General features: G+C 36.0%; 1 protein-coding gene across 5 annotated transcripts in view; it reads left to right on the top strand.

Annotated features, from left to right (window-relative positions):
* LOC123564335 (CCR4-NOT transcription complex subunit 3-like) overlaps window positions 1-14,239 on the top strand; it is a 69,836-nt gene that overhangs the window by 11,781 nt on the left and 43,816 nt on the right. For all 5 annotated transcript variants that reach the window (XM_045357837.2, XM_045357840.2, XM_045357839.2 and 2 more), the window contains exons 2-5: window positions 3,898-3,965; window positions 8,372-8,536; window positions 11,754-11,882; window positions 12,416-12,511. In XM_045357837.2, the coding sequence (XP_045213772.1) occupies window positions 3,898-3,965; window positions 8,372-8,536; window positions 11,754-11,882; window positions 12,416-12,511 (458 nt within the window). The remainder of the gene's footprint in view (window positions 1-3,897; window positions 3,966-8,371; window positions 8,537-11,753; window positions 11,883-12,415; window positions 12,512-14,239) is intronic.

Below are 14,239 nucleotides of genomic sequence, written 5' to 3' on the forward strand. Positions count from 1 at the left end.
CCTGGCGTCGGTGTCGGCTTCACACCTTGGTTAAAGTTTTGCATGCAAGTACATATAGCTATCATTTATATATATCATAGCTTTGAAACTTATTTTTTCTTTTTCTAGATCAATTAACAACCTCACTGGGTCAAGTCCCATTACTCTGACATGTATTCTGGGCAAATTATGCCCCCTTTTGGAGTTAGAAAATTCTGGTTGAAGTTTTGCATGCAAGTTACTATCTGCAGAACAAATGCAGATATTAAATTGAAACTTCACATGTGCCTTTGGGGTTTTAAAACTAGTTGATTGCATCAAGTCCCATAACTCTGACATGCATTTTGGTCAAATTATGTCCCCTTTTGAACTTAAAACTTCTGGTTAAAGTTTTGCATGAAAGTTACTATCTCCAGAATTAATACAGATACTGGATTGAAACTCCATAGATAATTTAACATTTAGGGTAATATTTTCCTGCTTCTGTGACAATAATTCGACAATAATAGTCGAGCATTGGCTGTCTTACGGACAGCTCTTGTTTCTGTTTTTCCTTTAAGCTACTGTAGCGTCCAAACATAAAATCAGAAGTTTCATATTGATGTAATAAACTATAGGTTAATGTATTAATAACAATTTACACTTTTCACTCATGCAACATCACATGTAAAATGACTTTAGTGCAAGAATCATGTTGTCATTTGATCCTGACCTTTAGGAATAAAGGCAATTTTGTTCCATTTCCTTTCAGTAATGTATCTGTAAACTACTTCTATCATTATCAGTTAAATGAAGTCATACTCATAGGATTTTTATTTAATGGATGTGATTAATCATATTGATCAATCAATTGATGAATGCTCTTCACTGCAAAGCAGTGTTGACCAGTGCTAGAAGTGATGTCAACAACAACCAAATGGTGCTTAAGTTAAATTATTCTCAAGCCCAAGGGTATAGGTATCACATTGAAATGTACACATATACTATATTAACTATAGACATACACATGTACATTAACTATAGATGGATAACCCTTCAGGTTTAAAAGGTAAAGGTAAATTTTATTTACCATCCCTTTGTGAACATAAGCTTTGTAGAACTTTTAAGTGAGCCTATTTCAAGAACAGATAAAACCAGTTATACCTTACCCCAACAATTTTCTGGTACCCATTTACAGGTGGGTCGACTGAGGCAATCATGATAAAGTACTTTGCCCAAGGACGCAGCAAAGGGAGAATTGAACCCAGGGCCTTCACCTCTTAGCCCTCTCGACCAGTGTGTCCATTGTTTTCTGTACTAATGCAGATGATAATACGTTTTTAGCTCACCTGTCACAAAGTGACAAGGTGAGCTTTTGTGATCGCGCAGCGTCCGTCGTGCTTGCGTCAGTCCGTAAACTTTTGCTTGTGACCACTCTAGAGGTCACATTTTTCATGGGATCTTTATGAAAGTTGGTCAGAATGTTCATCTTGATGATATCTAGGTCAAGTTCGAAACTGGGTCACATGCCATCAAAAACTAGGTCAGTAGGTCTAAAAATAGAAAAACCTTGTGACCTCTCTAGAGGCCATATATTTCAAAAGATCTTCATGAAAATTAGTGAGAATGTTCACCTTGATGATATCTAGGTCAAGTTTGAAACTGGGTCAGGTACCATCAAAAACTAGGTCAGTAGGTCTATAAATAGAAAAACCTTGTGACCTCTCTATATGCCATATATTTCAAAAGATCTTCATGAAAATTGGTTAGAACGTTCACCTTGATGATATACAGGTCAAGTTCGAAACTGGGTAACGTGCCATCAAAAACTAGGTCAGTAGGTCAAATACTGTGAAATCATTAATATTCGTGAGTGACTAATTTTCGTGGATTTCGTGGTAGAGTCAATCCACGAAATTTAATCCCAACGAACAAGTAAAATTCCCATTCATTTTATGTTCAAAAGTTGAAATCAACGAATTCATATCCCCACGAAATTGCCGTTTTGACCAAAACCACAAAATTTCATGCCCACGAAATTAAATGATTTTACAGTAATAGAAAAAACCTTGTGACCTCTCTAAAGGCCATATTTTTCATGGGATCTGTATGAAAGTTGGTCTGAATGTTCATCTTGATAATATCTAAGTCAAGTTCGAAACTGGGTCACGTGCCAGCAAAAACTAGGTCAGTAGGTCAAATAATAGAAAAACCTTGTGACCTCTCTAAAGGCCATATTTTTCATGGGATCTGTATGAAAGTTGGTCTGAATGTTCACCTTGATGATATCTAGGTCAAGTTTGAAACTGGGTCACATGCGGTCAAAAACTAGGTCAGTAGGTCTAAAAATAGAAAAACCTTGTGACCTCTCTAGAGGCCATATATTTCATGAGATCTTCATGAAAATTGGTCAGAATGTTCACCTTGATGATATCTAGGTCATGTTCGAAAGTGGGTCACATGCCTTCAAAAACTAGGTCAGTAGGTCAAATAATAGAAAAACCTTGTGACCTCTCTAGAGGCCATATTTTTCATGGGATCTGTATGAAAGTTGGTCTGAATGTTCACCTTGATGATATTTAGGTCAAGTTCGAAAGTGGGTCATGTGCCCTCAAAAACTAGGTCAGTAGGTCAAATAATAGAAAAACCTTGTGACCTCTCTTAAGGCCATATTTTTCATGGGATCTGTATGAAAATTGGTCTGAATGCTTATCTTGATGATATCTAGGTCAAGTTCGAAACAGAGTCATGTGCGGTCAAAAACTAGGTCAGTAGGTCTAAAAATAGAAAAACCTTGTGACCTCTCTAGAGGCCATACCCTTGAATGGATCTTCATGAAAATTGGTTAGAATGTTCACCTTGATGATATCTAGGTCAAGTTTGAAACTGGGTCATGTGCCTTAAAAAACTAGGTCAGTAGGTCAAATAATAAAAAAGCCTTGTGACTTTTCACGGGATCTGTATGAAAGTTGGTCTGAATGTTTATCTTGATGATATCTAGGTCAAGTTTGAAACTGAGTCAGCTGCGGTCAAAAAATAGGTCAGTAGGTCTAAAATCAGAAAAATCTTTTGACCTCTCTAGAGGCCATATTTTTCAATGGATCTTCATGAAAGTTGATCTGAATGTTCACCTTGATGATATCTAGGTCAGTTTCGAAACTGGGTCATGTGCGGTCAAAAAACTAGGCCAGTAGGTATAAAAATAGAAAAACCTTGTGACCTCTCTAAAGGCCATATTTTTCATGAGATCTTCATGAAAATTAGTGAGAATGTTCACCTTGATGATATCTAGGTAAAATTTAAAACAGGGTCACGTACCTTAGAAAACTAGGTCAAATAATAGAAAAACCTTGTGACCTCTCTAGAGACCGTATTTTTCAATGGATCTTCATGAAAATTGGTCAGAATTTTTATCTTGATAATATCTAGGTCAAGTTCAAAACTGGGTCACATGAGCTCAAAAACTAGGTCACTATGTCAAATAATAGAAAAAACAACGTCATACTCAAAACTGGGTCATGTGGGAAGAGGTGAGCGATTCAGGACCATCATGGTCCTCTTGTTGACAAGGAGTCAGTGTTTTCACCTCAAACGTTACCATATATAGTAAAATACTAAAAGTAGCAGTTAATATAAAATCAGGTGCAGTCTGTTCAGTGGGAAAACAGAATCATGTGAGTAATTCAAAATCTATCCAAAATCAGGTTCAAGGGAATTTAAAGCCAGATTATAAATGTGAAATCTGCATAAAATTGTGATATTTTTACTGCTGCTTTGTGATCAGAAGTGAAATTTGTATAGCAAAGGAACCGGACATTTGCCCCTTTTACAGGAACTTGAAACCTTCATAATAACAAAAAAATGTATGTTATGGTAATATACGAACTTCTAAACATAGCTGCAAAAGTAGTTATTTTTTTCTGTTTGTTTTTTTTGCAGGTGAAATTGACAGATGCTTGAAAAAAGTACAAGAAGGAGTTGATACTTTTGAAGATATTTGGCAGAAGGTAAGATGTCTCTTGTTTCTTGTTAACTGAGGAATTTTAATTGACTGAAAATTAAACATTGTGAAATGTATATGGACACCATTCTAGTTTTGACAAATTCAAAAAATTTTTATACGTGTTTCAGTTAACTTCTATGTGCATTTATCGTATGTCGTGCTTATATTGTGTCTGCAAGGGCTTTCTATCTAGAAATTGGGAAGAGACCCTAAATTGGGAAGTAGGTACATGATTAAAAAAAACAACATTTTATTAAAACCAACACTTCCATTCTTTAACAGAAGAAATTTTTTGTTTTCCTAATCCTCCTAAATCCACATTACTTCCTTTGTGAAATATATTTGCGAAATTTATGGAGAAAAAAAAACAGTTTTGAAAGTTTCTCTGTCCCCCCCTCCCCGCTATCCCTACACACACACATAGAAATCTTTTGTTATATAAAGAAAACTTTAAAAATGCACAGTCATTAAAAACAGTCCCCAAGAATAGGTAATGGAGGTGATGTTGCCACAAAGGAGCATAGGATAAGTGGGAATGTGCACCAAACATTGAAAATCAATGACACCCTTAGCACCGATAGACAGTTACAAAAGATTTTATGACAAGTAACTGTAATAAAAGTACAACTGGGAAATCTTGGAGAGGTTGGCATCATGATGAGATGGTGCTTTAGGAATGTAAATACCAATAAATAATTACTGTAATCAGTTGAGTGTCTAGTGGAGTTTACAAGTTGTTTTAGCTCGCCTTAATTTTGCTTAGGGAGGCCATTAAAGTTAAGGGTGAGCTGCTAGTATAGGTGAATGGTCAGGCATCTGTGACCGGGCCATTCCTTGGGTCTCTGGGGGGCGGCGTGCCCTTATACTTTGTTTACTTATATGACACTGATGGGGCTCAGGTGTAACCCCTTAAGCACTTGCAGTAGGGACCAAGACCTAAGGTAGAGCTGTGGCGGTACCAGTAGTTACTTGGGGAATTAACTGAGGTCTTGGGGGAAGTCCCTGTATTGTCTCTATGCCCAAAGAGCTTGTCCGGTCACGGGGTCCACTCTACTTCCAATGAGTAGAGTGTGGAAGCAGACAATCGAACTCTTAGAAGTGACAACCATGAAATGTCTCTAGATTCAAATTCCTTTTATTTTTGTAATATAGTAAAATGTCCAACTCAAAATTGTAAGTTCTAACAAAGAAAATGTTCCTTTAGCATTATCACAATCACAAATGTTCTTTTACTGTTTCTGCCAATTTAACTTAAGTCGTTCAAAATTATTTTATTTCCAAGTTCTCCGTTTGGTGAAGATAAAGAATAAATGTTCAATGCTTTCTTGTCAAACGTTTTACCAAGACTGAAGTTATGTTACTTAGCAAAATTCTAGCTTAAGCATAACAACCAATGAAATATTTGATATTATAACCAATGAAATTTCTAATGAATAGTAACCAATAAAATTTCAGAATTACAAGATAAAAACTGACCAATAAAAATGTCACATCATAATCTAATTATTTAAGAAAGCTGGACAGTAAAATTGCCTTATGGCTTCACACCTTATCAATTAAATAATCAAAAAGATTCAACCATCAAAGATAGTGTCCAAGCTGTAAAATTGCCAATCTGGCTTAAGGCTTAATTCTTCTATGTTAAAAGATCTTTAGAATAAAAGGGTTTCCTGCCAAAGCTGTCAGTTAATCAAAATTAACTTCTATAACAATCTTTTTGAATAAAATACAATACATCTGAAAATCAACATATTAAATGAAAACATAATATAGTTAAATGACATTCACACTCACATACAACCTTAATCATATAACTATTATTATTTACAAAGTTTATTCAATTTTATTATATTTTATAGTTTTACTATTTTTATTATTTTATTATTTCATAAAACTTGGGGTGCAATGTGCCCACGGTGGCACATCCATTGTCCTGCGTCTTCTTTCAAACTACTTGTCAGAATCACATCAAACTTTGTATGTTTTGTCCTGGCATGGACTTCTCTCATGTTTGTTAATCCCCTGCCATGAGTTGTGGGAGGGATGTAGGAATGGTCTCTGTCTGTCTGTAACAATTGTGTCCGCTCCATATAACTTTAACCCCTTGAAGCATTTTCATGAAACTTTGGTCAGATGATCACCTCATGAAGACGATGTGCAAAAGTCGTTAGTCAGACATGTTGACTCAAGGTCAAGGTCACAACTCAGTGTCAATCTTCCATTTTGTGTCTGATCTGTATCTCCTAAACCCCTTGAAGCATTTTCATGAAACTTGGATCAAATAATCACCTCATTAAGATGATGTGCAGAACTCATGAGTCAGCCATGTCTGGTCAAGGTCATGGTCACAACTCAAGGTGAAAGGTTTGAGCCGTGATTTTGTGTCCGAATTGATGAATTGTATACCCATGATTCTTTTTATTAGCTCATCTGATTTTTTGAAAAAAAATGATGAGTTATTGTCATCACTTGAGCGGTTGTCGGCGTCGGCGTCGGCGTCTGTGTCGGCGTTGCCTGGTTAAGTTTTATGTTTAGGTCAGCTTTTCTCCTAAACTATCAAAGCTATTGCTTTGAAACTTGGAATACTTGTTCACCATCATAAGCTGACCCTGTATAGCAAGAAACATAACTCCATCTTGCTTTTTGCAAGATTTATGGCCCCTTTTGTACTTAGAAAATATCAGATTTCTTGGTTAAGTTTTATGTTTAGGTCAATTTTTCTCCTAAACTATCAAAGCTATTGCTTTGAAACTTGGAATACTTGTTCACCATCATAAGCAGACCCTGTACATCAAGAAACATAACTCCATCTTGCTTTTTGCAAGAATTATTGCCCCTTTTGGACTTAGAAAATCAGTTTTCTTGGTTAAGTTTTATGTTTAGGTCAGCTTTAATCCTAAACTATCAAAGCTATTGCTTTAAAACTTGCAACACTTGGTCACCATCATAGGCTGACCCTGTACAGCAAGAAACATAACTCCATCCTGCTTTTTGCAAGATTTATGGCCCCTTTTGGACTTAGAAAATATCAGATTTCTTGGTTAAGTTTTATGTTTAGGTAAACTTTTTCTCTTAAACTATCAAAGCTATTGCTTTGAAACTTGTAACACTTGTTCACCATCATAAGCTGACCCTGTACAGCAAGCAACATAACTCCATCCTGCTTTTTGCAATAATTATTGCCCCTTTTGGACTTAGAAAAATCATTTTCTTGGTTGAATATTATGTTTAAGTCAACTTTTCTCATAAACTATCAAAGCTATTGCTTTAAAACTTGCAACAGTTTTTCACCATCATAAGTGGACACTGTACATCAAGAAACATAACTCTATCCTGCTTTTTGCAAGAATGATGGCCCTTTTTAGACTTAGAAAATCATGGGTAGGACAATATTTCTATTATACAAAAAAAATCAGATGAGCGTCAGCACCCGCAAGGCGGTGCTCTTGTATTAAACTTATTTCTGCGATATCTCAGCATATCGCTTAGAAACAAATTCATTGATGTTGTCATACATGGACTATAAAATATACTAACAACGTCAATGCTTTCACTCAATACCATCAACCCTTTCACTATTCGTAATAGCGGGGATATAGCTGTCATTCATACTGCCTTGTTATGTCTCATGTGGTAGGAGACATATTGATTTACTCCTGTCTCTGTGTGTGTGTGTGTGTCCATCTGTCACAAATCTTGTCTGCACTCTTAAGTCAAACAGTTCTCATACGATCTTCACCAAACTTGATCAAAATGTGTTTGCCAATAAGTCTTCGGCCAGGTTTGGTAACTAGCCAAATCCGCCCAGGCACTTCAAAATTAAGACCCTTGAATTAATGAAAATACTGATGCTAGTGATACAGGTCATGGTGCATGGTTGACACAGATACAAAATGGAGAAGAAATGCCAGTCTAGATGATTAGGCAGTTGCTGGAGACATGTGCTTTTCTCAAAAGCAGCTCTAGTTCAGATTGTTCTGCTTGGCCCCTTTTAGGGAGCTGATAGATCTAAAAATAGAAAAACTTTTAAATAATTTCTTCTCATGAGCCTCTTGGTGAATTTTTATCAAACTTGATCTGTAGCATCCTTGTTTGGACCTCACTTTCAAGATGTTCAAATGGTTTGGCTTGGCCTCTTTTAGGGGCTACAAGAGCTAAAAAAAAAAAACATAGATGCAAGGGACAGCACATCACACAAAGTCTTGACCTCAGTATGGGTGGCAGTAAAATTTATAGACCAATAAGTTTCATATAATTATCTATCTTGTATTGTTTGGAGAAAAAGATTAGAGCCTTAAAATCAAGTAGTTTAGTATATGGCCCTTCATTTAAGTTTATTCAGTCACCATCTTTGTAACAGCCTAACCGTTATATAACATCATATATGTGTATTATTGACATGTTTTACAGGTGTACAATTCAGCCAATGCTAACCAAAAAGAGAAATATGAAGCTGACCTCAAGAAAGAGATTAAGAAGTTGCAGCGCCAGCGTGATCAGATTAAAACCTGGCTGTCAAGTAGCGACATCAAAGACAAGCGAATTCTTGTCGATAACAGAAAGTTGATAGAAACAGTAAGATTTTACATTAGAAGTTGGATTTATAGTTTATATTTACTGAAAAAATACTTTAAAAAATTAGGGTACTAGAAAAAAAGCACCATTTTACAACATGTAACACACCCGTGAGTGTTAAGGGAATTTGCTGTACTCCTTTCATGGCGAAAGAGTTTCAAGACTTGTCTGACATCCAATCAGACGACCCAGTATAATCCGTCTTGACGGAATGGAAATTCGTCTGATGAAAACATGTTGTGAAGAGTAAACAAAAGCAGTCAGATAGTAGATAGAGGAAAATGAAAACTGTTGTGAAAACACTTCCGCAATAGTTAAAAACTGACCAAGGCTTTTAAAAAATCTAGTGTTTTGGGGGTGGGTGGGGAAGGCCCCTGGTCAAATTGAGTATTTATTGTCAAAATTGGGAAATCAAGTTTTAACATTTAATCATAATTTTTATGCCCCCAAAGGGAGGCATATTAGTTTTCAGCTGTCAGTCCGTTTGTCACAATGTTAATTTTCTGCATGAATGCAACGTAAACTTTTTGCATGAAGGCACATAACTCGCGAACCACTGCACCCAAGACCTTCAAACTTCACATGCTGATAGTACTTATTGAGAACACGACTCGTACTGACTTTGGGGTCAAAGGTCAAGGTCAAGGCGCTGTAGGGGCATTTGTCACCATTAGTGACAGCTCTTGTTTGTTTATTAAAACTTTATTTTCAAGTTTAACTGGTAGACAAATGAATTTCAAATTAAAACTATCCCCAGTGAAATTTAGAGAAATTATTTTTCAAGATTTTTTTCTAAGTTCTTGATTCTTGACAGACCTTGCAGAAATTGAATAACTCTTCATTTGTCATGTTAAACTTTTATTTACACTTAGTAAGTTTTAAACACAGTTATCAATTGAATTGTCCAGAAAGTTGAGTGTTTGTTTGTTCAGGAGAAAAAGTCAGGTTGCAAAAATATGTGACATTTGAATTTAATGGTGTAAAAACTATCTGTAAACATGTTTTGGGTACTTTATTCAATAAATAATGATGTATCTGTGTGTTAAGAAAGGTTTTTACTTACAAAACATTCAATATTTTGGCATAATCATATATTTCATTTTTTGCCAAGTCGCAGACAGCCGTGTTATTAAAAATAGTAAAAGGATGGTTTTTCCAACAATTTGTTTGGTTTCTTTAGGAACAAAACTTTGTATGCAAGAATTTTTAGCCCACCATCATCAGATGGTGGGCTATTCAAATCACTCTGCGTCCGTGGTCTGTCGTCCTTCCGTCCGTCCGTCAGTCCGTCCGTCCTTCCGTCCGTTAACAATTTCTCGTTATCGCATCTCCTCAGAAACTACCTGGGGGATTTTGACCAAACTTTGTCAGAATGATGTATTGGTACCCTAGTTGTGTCCCCCTGAAAATCAGACTGGTTCAACAATTTTTTAGTAAGTTATGGCCCTTTGTTTATTTCTATAATTTACATAGATTTATATAGGGAAAAACTTTGAAAATCTTTTTGTCCAAAACCACAGAGCCTAGGGCTTTGATATTTGGTATGAAGCATCATCTAGTGGTCCTCTACCAAGATGATTCAAAATATTTCCTTGGGGTCTAATATGGCCCCGCCCCGGGGGTCACATGGTTTATATAGACTTATATAGGGAAAAAATTTGAAAAACCTCTTGTTCAAAACCACAGGGCCTAGGGCTTTGATATTTTGTATATGACATCATCTAGTGGTCTTCTACTAAGATTGTTCAAATTATCCCCCTAGGGTCAAATATGGCTCCGCCCCGGGGGTCACATGGTTTACATAGACTTACATAGGGAAAAACGTTGAAAATCTTCTTGTCCAAACCACAAAGCCTAGGGCTTTGGCATTTGTAATGTAGCATCATCTAGTGGTTCTCTACCAAGTTCGTTCAAATTATCCCCCTAGGGTAAAATATGGCCCCGCCCTGGGGGGTCACATGGTTCATATAGACTTATATAGGGAAAAGATTTTAAAATCTTCTTGTCAATAACCTACAACATTCAAATTTGGACCACATGTATGGTTTTGAGTGGCAAGATGAACCTTGACATGAGTTGACCTTGATTTTGACCTAGTGACCTACTTTCACATTTCTGTAGCTACAGCCTTCAAATTTGGACCACTTGCATAGTTTTGTGCACTGAAAAAAACTTTGACCTTGACTTTGACCTAGTAACCTAATTTCACATTTTTGAAGGTACAGGCTTCAAATTTGGACCACATGCATAGTTTTGTGTTCTGAATTGGAATTTGACCTTGATTTTGACCTACTGACCTACTTTCACATTTCTCAAGCTACAGCCTTCAAATTTGGACCACATGCATAGTTTTGTGTACCGAAACAAACTTTGACCTTTACATTGACCTAGTGACCTACTTTCACATTTTTGAAGGTACAGGCTTCAAATTTGGAACACATGCATAGTTCTGTGTTCCGAAATAAAATTTGACCTTGATTTTGACCTTGTGACCTACTTCCACATTTTTGAAGGTACAGGCTTTAAATTTGGACCACATGCATAAATTTGTGTTCTGAAGTGTTATTTGACCCTGATTTTGACCTAGTGACCTACTTTCACATTTTGTCCTTGAAATTGATCTAGTGACCTACTTTCACATTTCTCAAGCTACAGCTTTCGAATTTGGACCACATGCAAAGTGTTGTGTACGGAAATGAAATTTGACCTTGAGCTAGTCAGTAAGTCTTGAAATTTGGAACACTCAAAAATGGCACATTGGTGGGCGCCAAGATCACTCTGTGATCTCTTGTCTTTGAATAATCAAAAAAACATTTCAATTTGGAATTTTTTCATTGGATTGGGAATTTTTTGCTTCAAGTTGGAAAAAATGGCATTGGGAATGAGGCCAATATTTGGCTCCATGGAACGGCTGGAAAAAGCCCTGCCGTCGACCTGCACTGTATCAGACATACGGTCCAACACCCCAGCCCTCCATGTCAGACCTAGCCATTTTTTGCTGAACAGGTCTGACTGTCCAAGGGGATATTCCATGACTGTATTCTGACTTGGGTCTGTAGATTTTTTTGGAATTTAAATGCAGTCTCTGTGTATATATAGTTTCATTGAATGAAACACATTTGGACTTTAAATATGTCGTCAGAAAGTTTGATGAGGTAGGCTTAAATGCTATTTAATGCTTTGCAACATGTCAGAGTTGAGATTTGCTTGCTTTCAGCAAATGGAGAGGTTTAAAGTGGTAGAACGAGAAACCAAAACAAAGGCATATTCAAAAGAAGGGCTTGGAGCAGCATCAAAACTTGATCCTGCTGCTAAAGAAAAACAAGAAGTCACAAACTGGATTTCAGTATGTATCTGTAGAAAAGCTGATAAATTTTCACCTGTAGTTAGGTTACCTCAGTGACAAGGTTAAATTCACAAATGCTGACCATTTCACAGTTTAAAGCAACAGACTTTAATATGCTGTAATCTAGCAAAAGTTGGCAAAAAGCTCACTCTTCTTGTGTAATACGATTTAAAAGTTTCTCCTGCTCATATCATTTTGCATACATCATAGTGCACACATATGCACAAACTTAGTTAAACACACTTAACAGGCTGATTAATAATGAAAGATTAATTTCAAATAAAATTGTTTCATACACTTCACATTTGATAAGAGACATTGTGTTTGGGAGTTAAAGTTGTAGTACATTTTATATCTGTCATTGAGTAGACACAAACTGGAGACTATTACAGTTAACTAAATGTAGATACAGGACAAGTTTTATATTAAATATAGGAATCTGATGAAAATGTTCTTTAAACAAGACTGCTGTGGTTAGTAGTTAAAGGTGTACAATGAAAAGTTGTGATGAGCCTTAGTCTTTGTATTTCTAGGTACAAATAGACAGCCTTAACATCCAGACAGACAAATTTGAGAGCGAAATCGAACAACTTTCTACAGGCAATAAAAAGAAAAAAATGGACAAGGAGGTAAGAATTATACATTTTCAGGTGACGTACTTCACACAGTTTTAATTCACACTTAACATTCTGTTTGATTTTTGTTACACAGCAATGAATGACTTGTTTCGCAATTTGCATCTTAAAATCTGAATTGATGTATCCTGAATATACGTGTGTAGAAATGTACACAAGAATGATCAGTATTTATTACAAATGATGGACAAGGGACTTATTGTGCCCCCATGAGTGGTGGGGGCATATAGATTTGGTCTTGTCTGCACATCTGTGCGTCCGAAAAAAGTTTATGACATGCTTAGGCAATAGAAAATTAGTTTTTAGATTCTCATCCCTGCCCACCCCTAACTGAAACCCCCGCCTCGAAATTTTTTATTGGTCAAAATTTGGATATCCAAAATTTTATGTCCGGATACTGGTACACTTTCATAAGCATTGCATAATTCTTGAGTTTAAAGAAAATGTTTGACATATTGTGGTGATGCAAAGACAATTTAACAGCATTTGACAGTATCTGATATTAAAATTTACCATGACATTACCTCTTATTATAATAAAATAAGAGAAATGATCATAAAATATCGGCAATTCACACGACTAGCAGACGTTCTGGCAACCTACTTTCGATTTCAAAAACTTTTAGAAAAAGGTAAAGCCAATTTATTTTCTTATCCTAATTTGATTGTAATTGATTTTTAGCTCATCTGATTTTTTTGAAAAAAAATGATGAGTTATTGTCATCACTTGAGCGGTTGTCGGCGTCGGCGTTGCCTGGTTAAGTTTTATGTTTAGGTCAGCTTTTCTCCTAAACTATCAAAGCTATTGCTTTGAAACTTGGAATACTTGTTCACCATCATAAGCTGACCCTGTATAGCAAGAAACATAACTCCATCTTGCTTTTTGCAAGATTTATGGCCCCTTTTGTACTTAAAAAATATCAGATTTCTTGGTTAAGTTTTATGTTTAGGTCAACTTTTCTCCTCAACTATCAAAGCTATTGCTTTGAAACTTGGAATACTTGTTCACCATCATAAGCAGACCCTGTACTTCAAGAAACATAACTCCATCTTGCTTTTTGCAAGATTTATTGCCCCTTTTGGACTTAGAAAATCAGTTTTCTTGGTTAAGTTTTATGTTTAGGTCAGCTTTTATCCTAAACTATCAAAGCTATTGCTTTAAAACTTGCAACACTTGTTCACCATCATAAGTTGACCCTGTATAGCAAGAAACATAACTCCGTCCTGCTTTTTGCAAGATTTATGGCCCCTTTTGGACTTAGAAAATATCAGATTTCTTGGTTAAGTTTTATGTTTAGGTCAACTTTTTCTCTTAAACTATCAAAGCTATTGCTTTGAAACTTGCAACACTTGTTTACCATCATAAGCTGACCCTGTACAGCAAGCAACATAACTCCATCCTGCTTTTTGCAATAATTATAGCCCCTTTTGGACTTAGAAAATCATTTTCTTGGTTGAGTATTATGTTTAAGTCAACTTTTCTCATAAACTATCAAAGCTATTGCTTTAAAACTTGCAACAGTTTTTCACCATCATAAGTGGACACTGTACATCAAGAAATATAACTCTACCCTGCTTTTTGCAAGAATGATGGCCCTTTTTAGACTTAGAAAATCATGGGTAGGACAATATTTCTATTACACAAAAAAAAATCAGATGAGCGTCAGCACCCGCAAGGCGGTGCTCTTGTTTCCATCTGGCTTTGCCCCCTATTTCCAGAGTT

This window comes from Mercenaria mercenaria, chromosome 2, assembly GCF_021730395.1.
Source record: "Mercenaria mercenaria strain notata chromosome 2, MADL_Memer_1, whole genome shotgun sequence".
Lineage (NCBI taxonomy): Eukaryota > Metazoa > Mollusca > Bivalvia > Venerida > Veneridae > Mercenaria > Mercenaria mercenaria.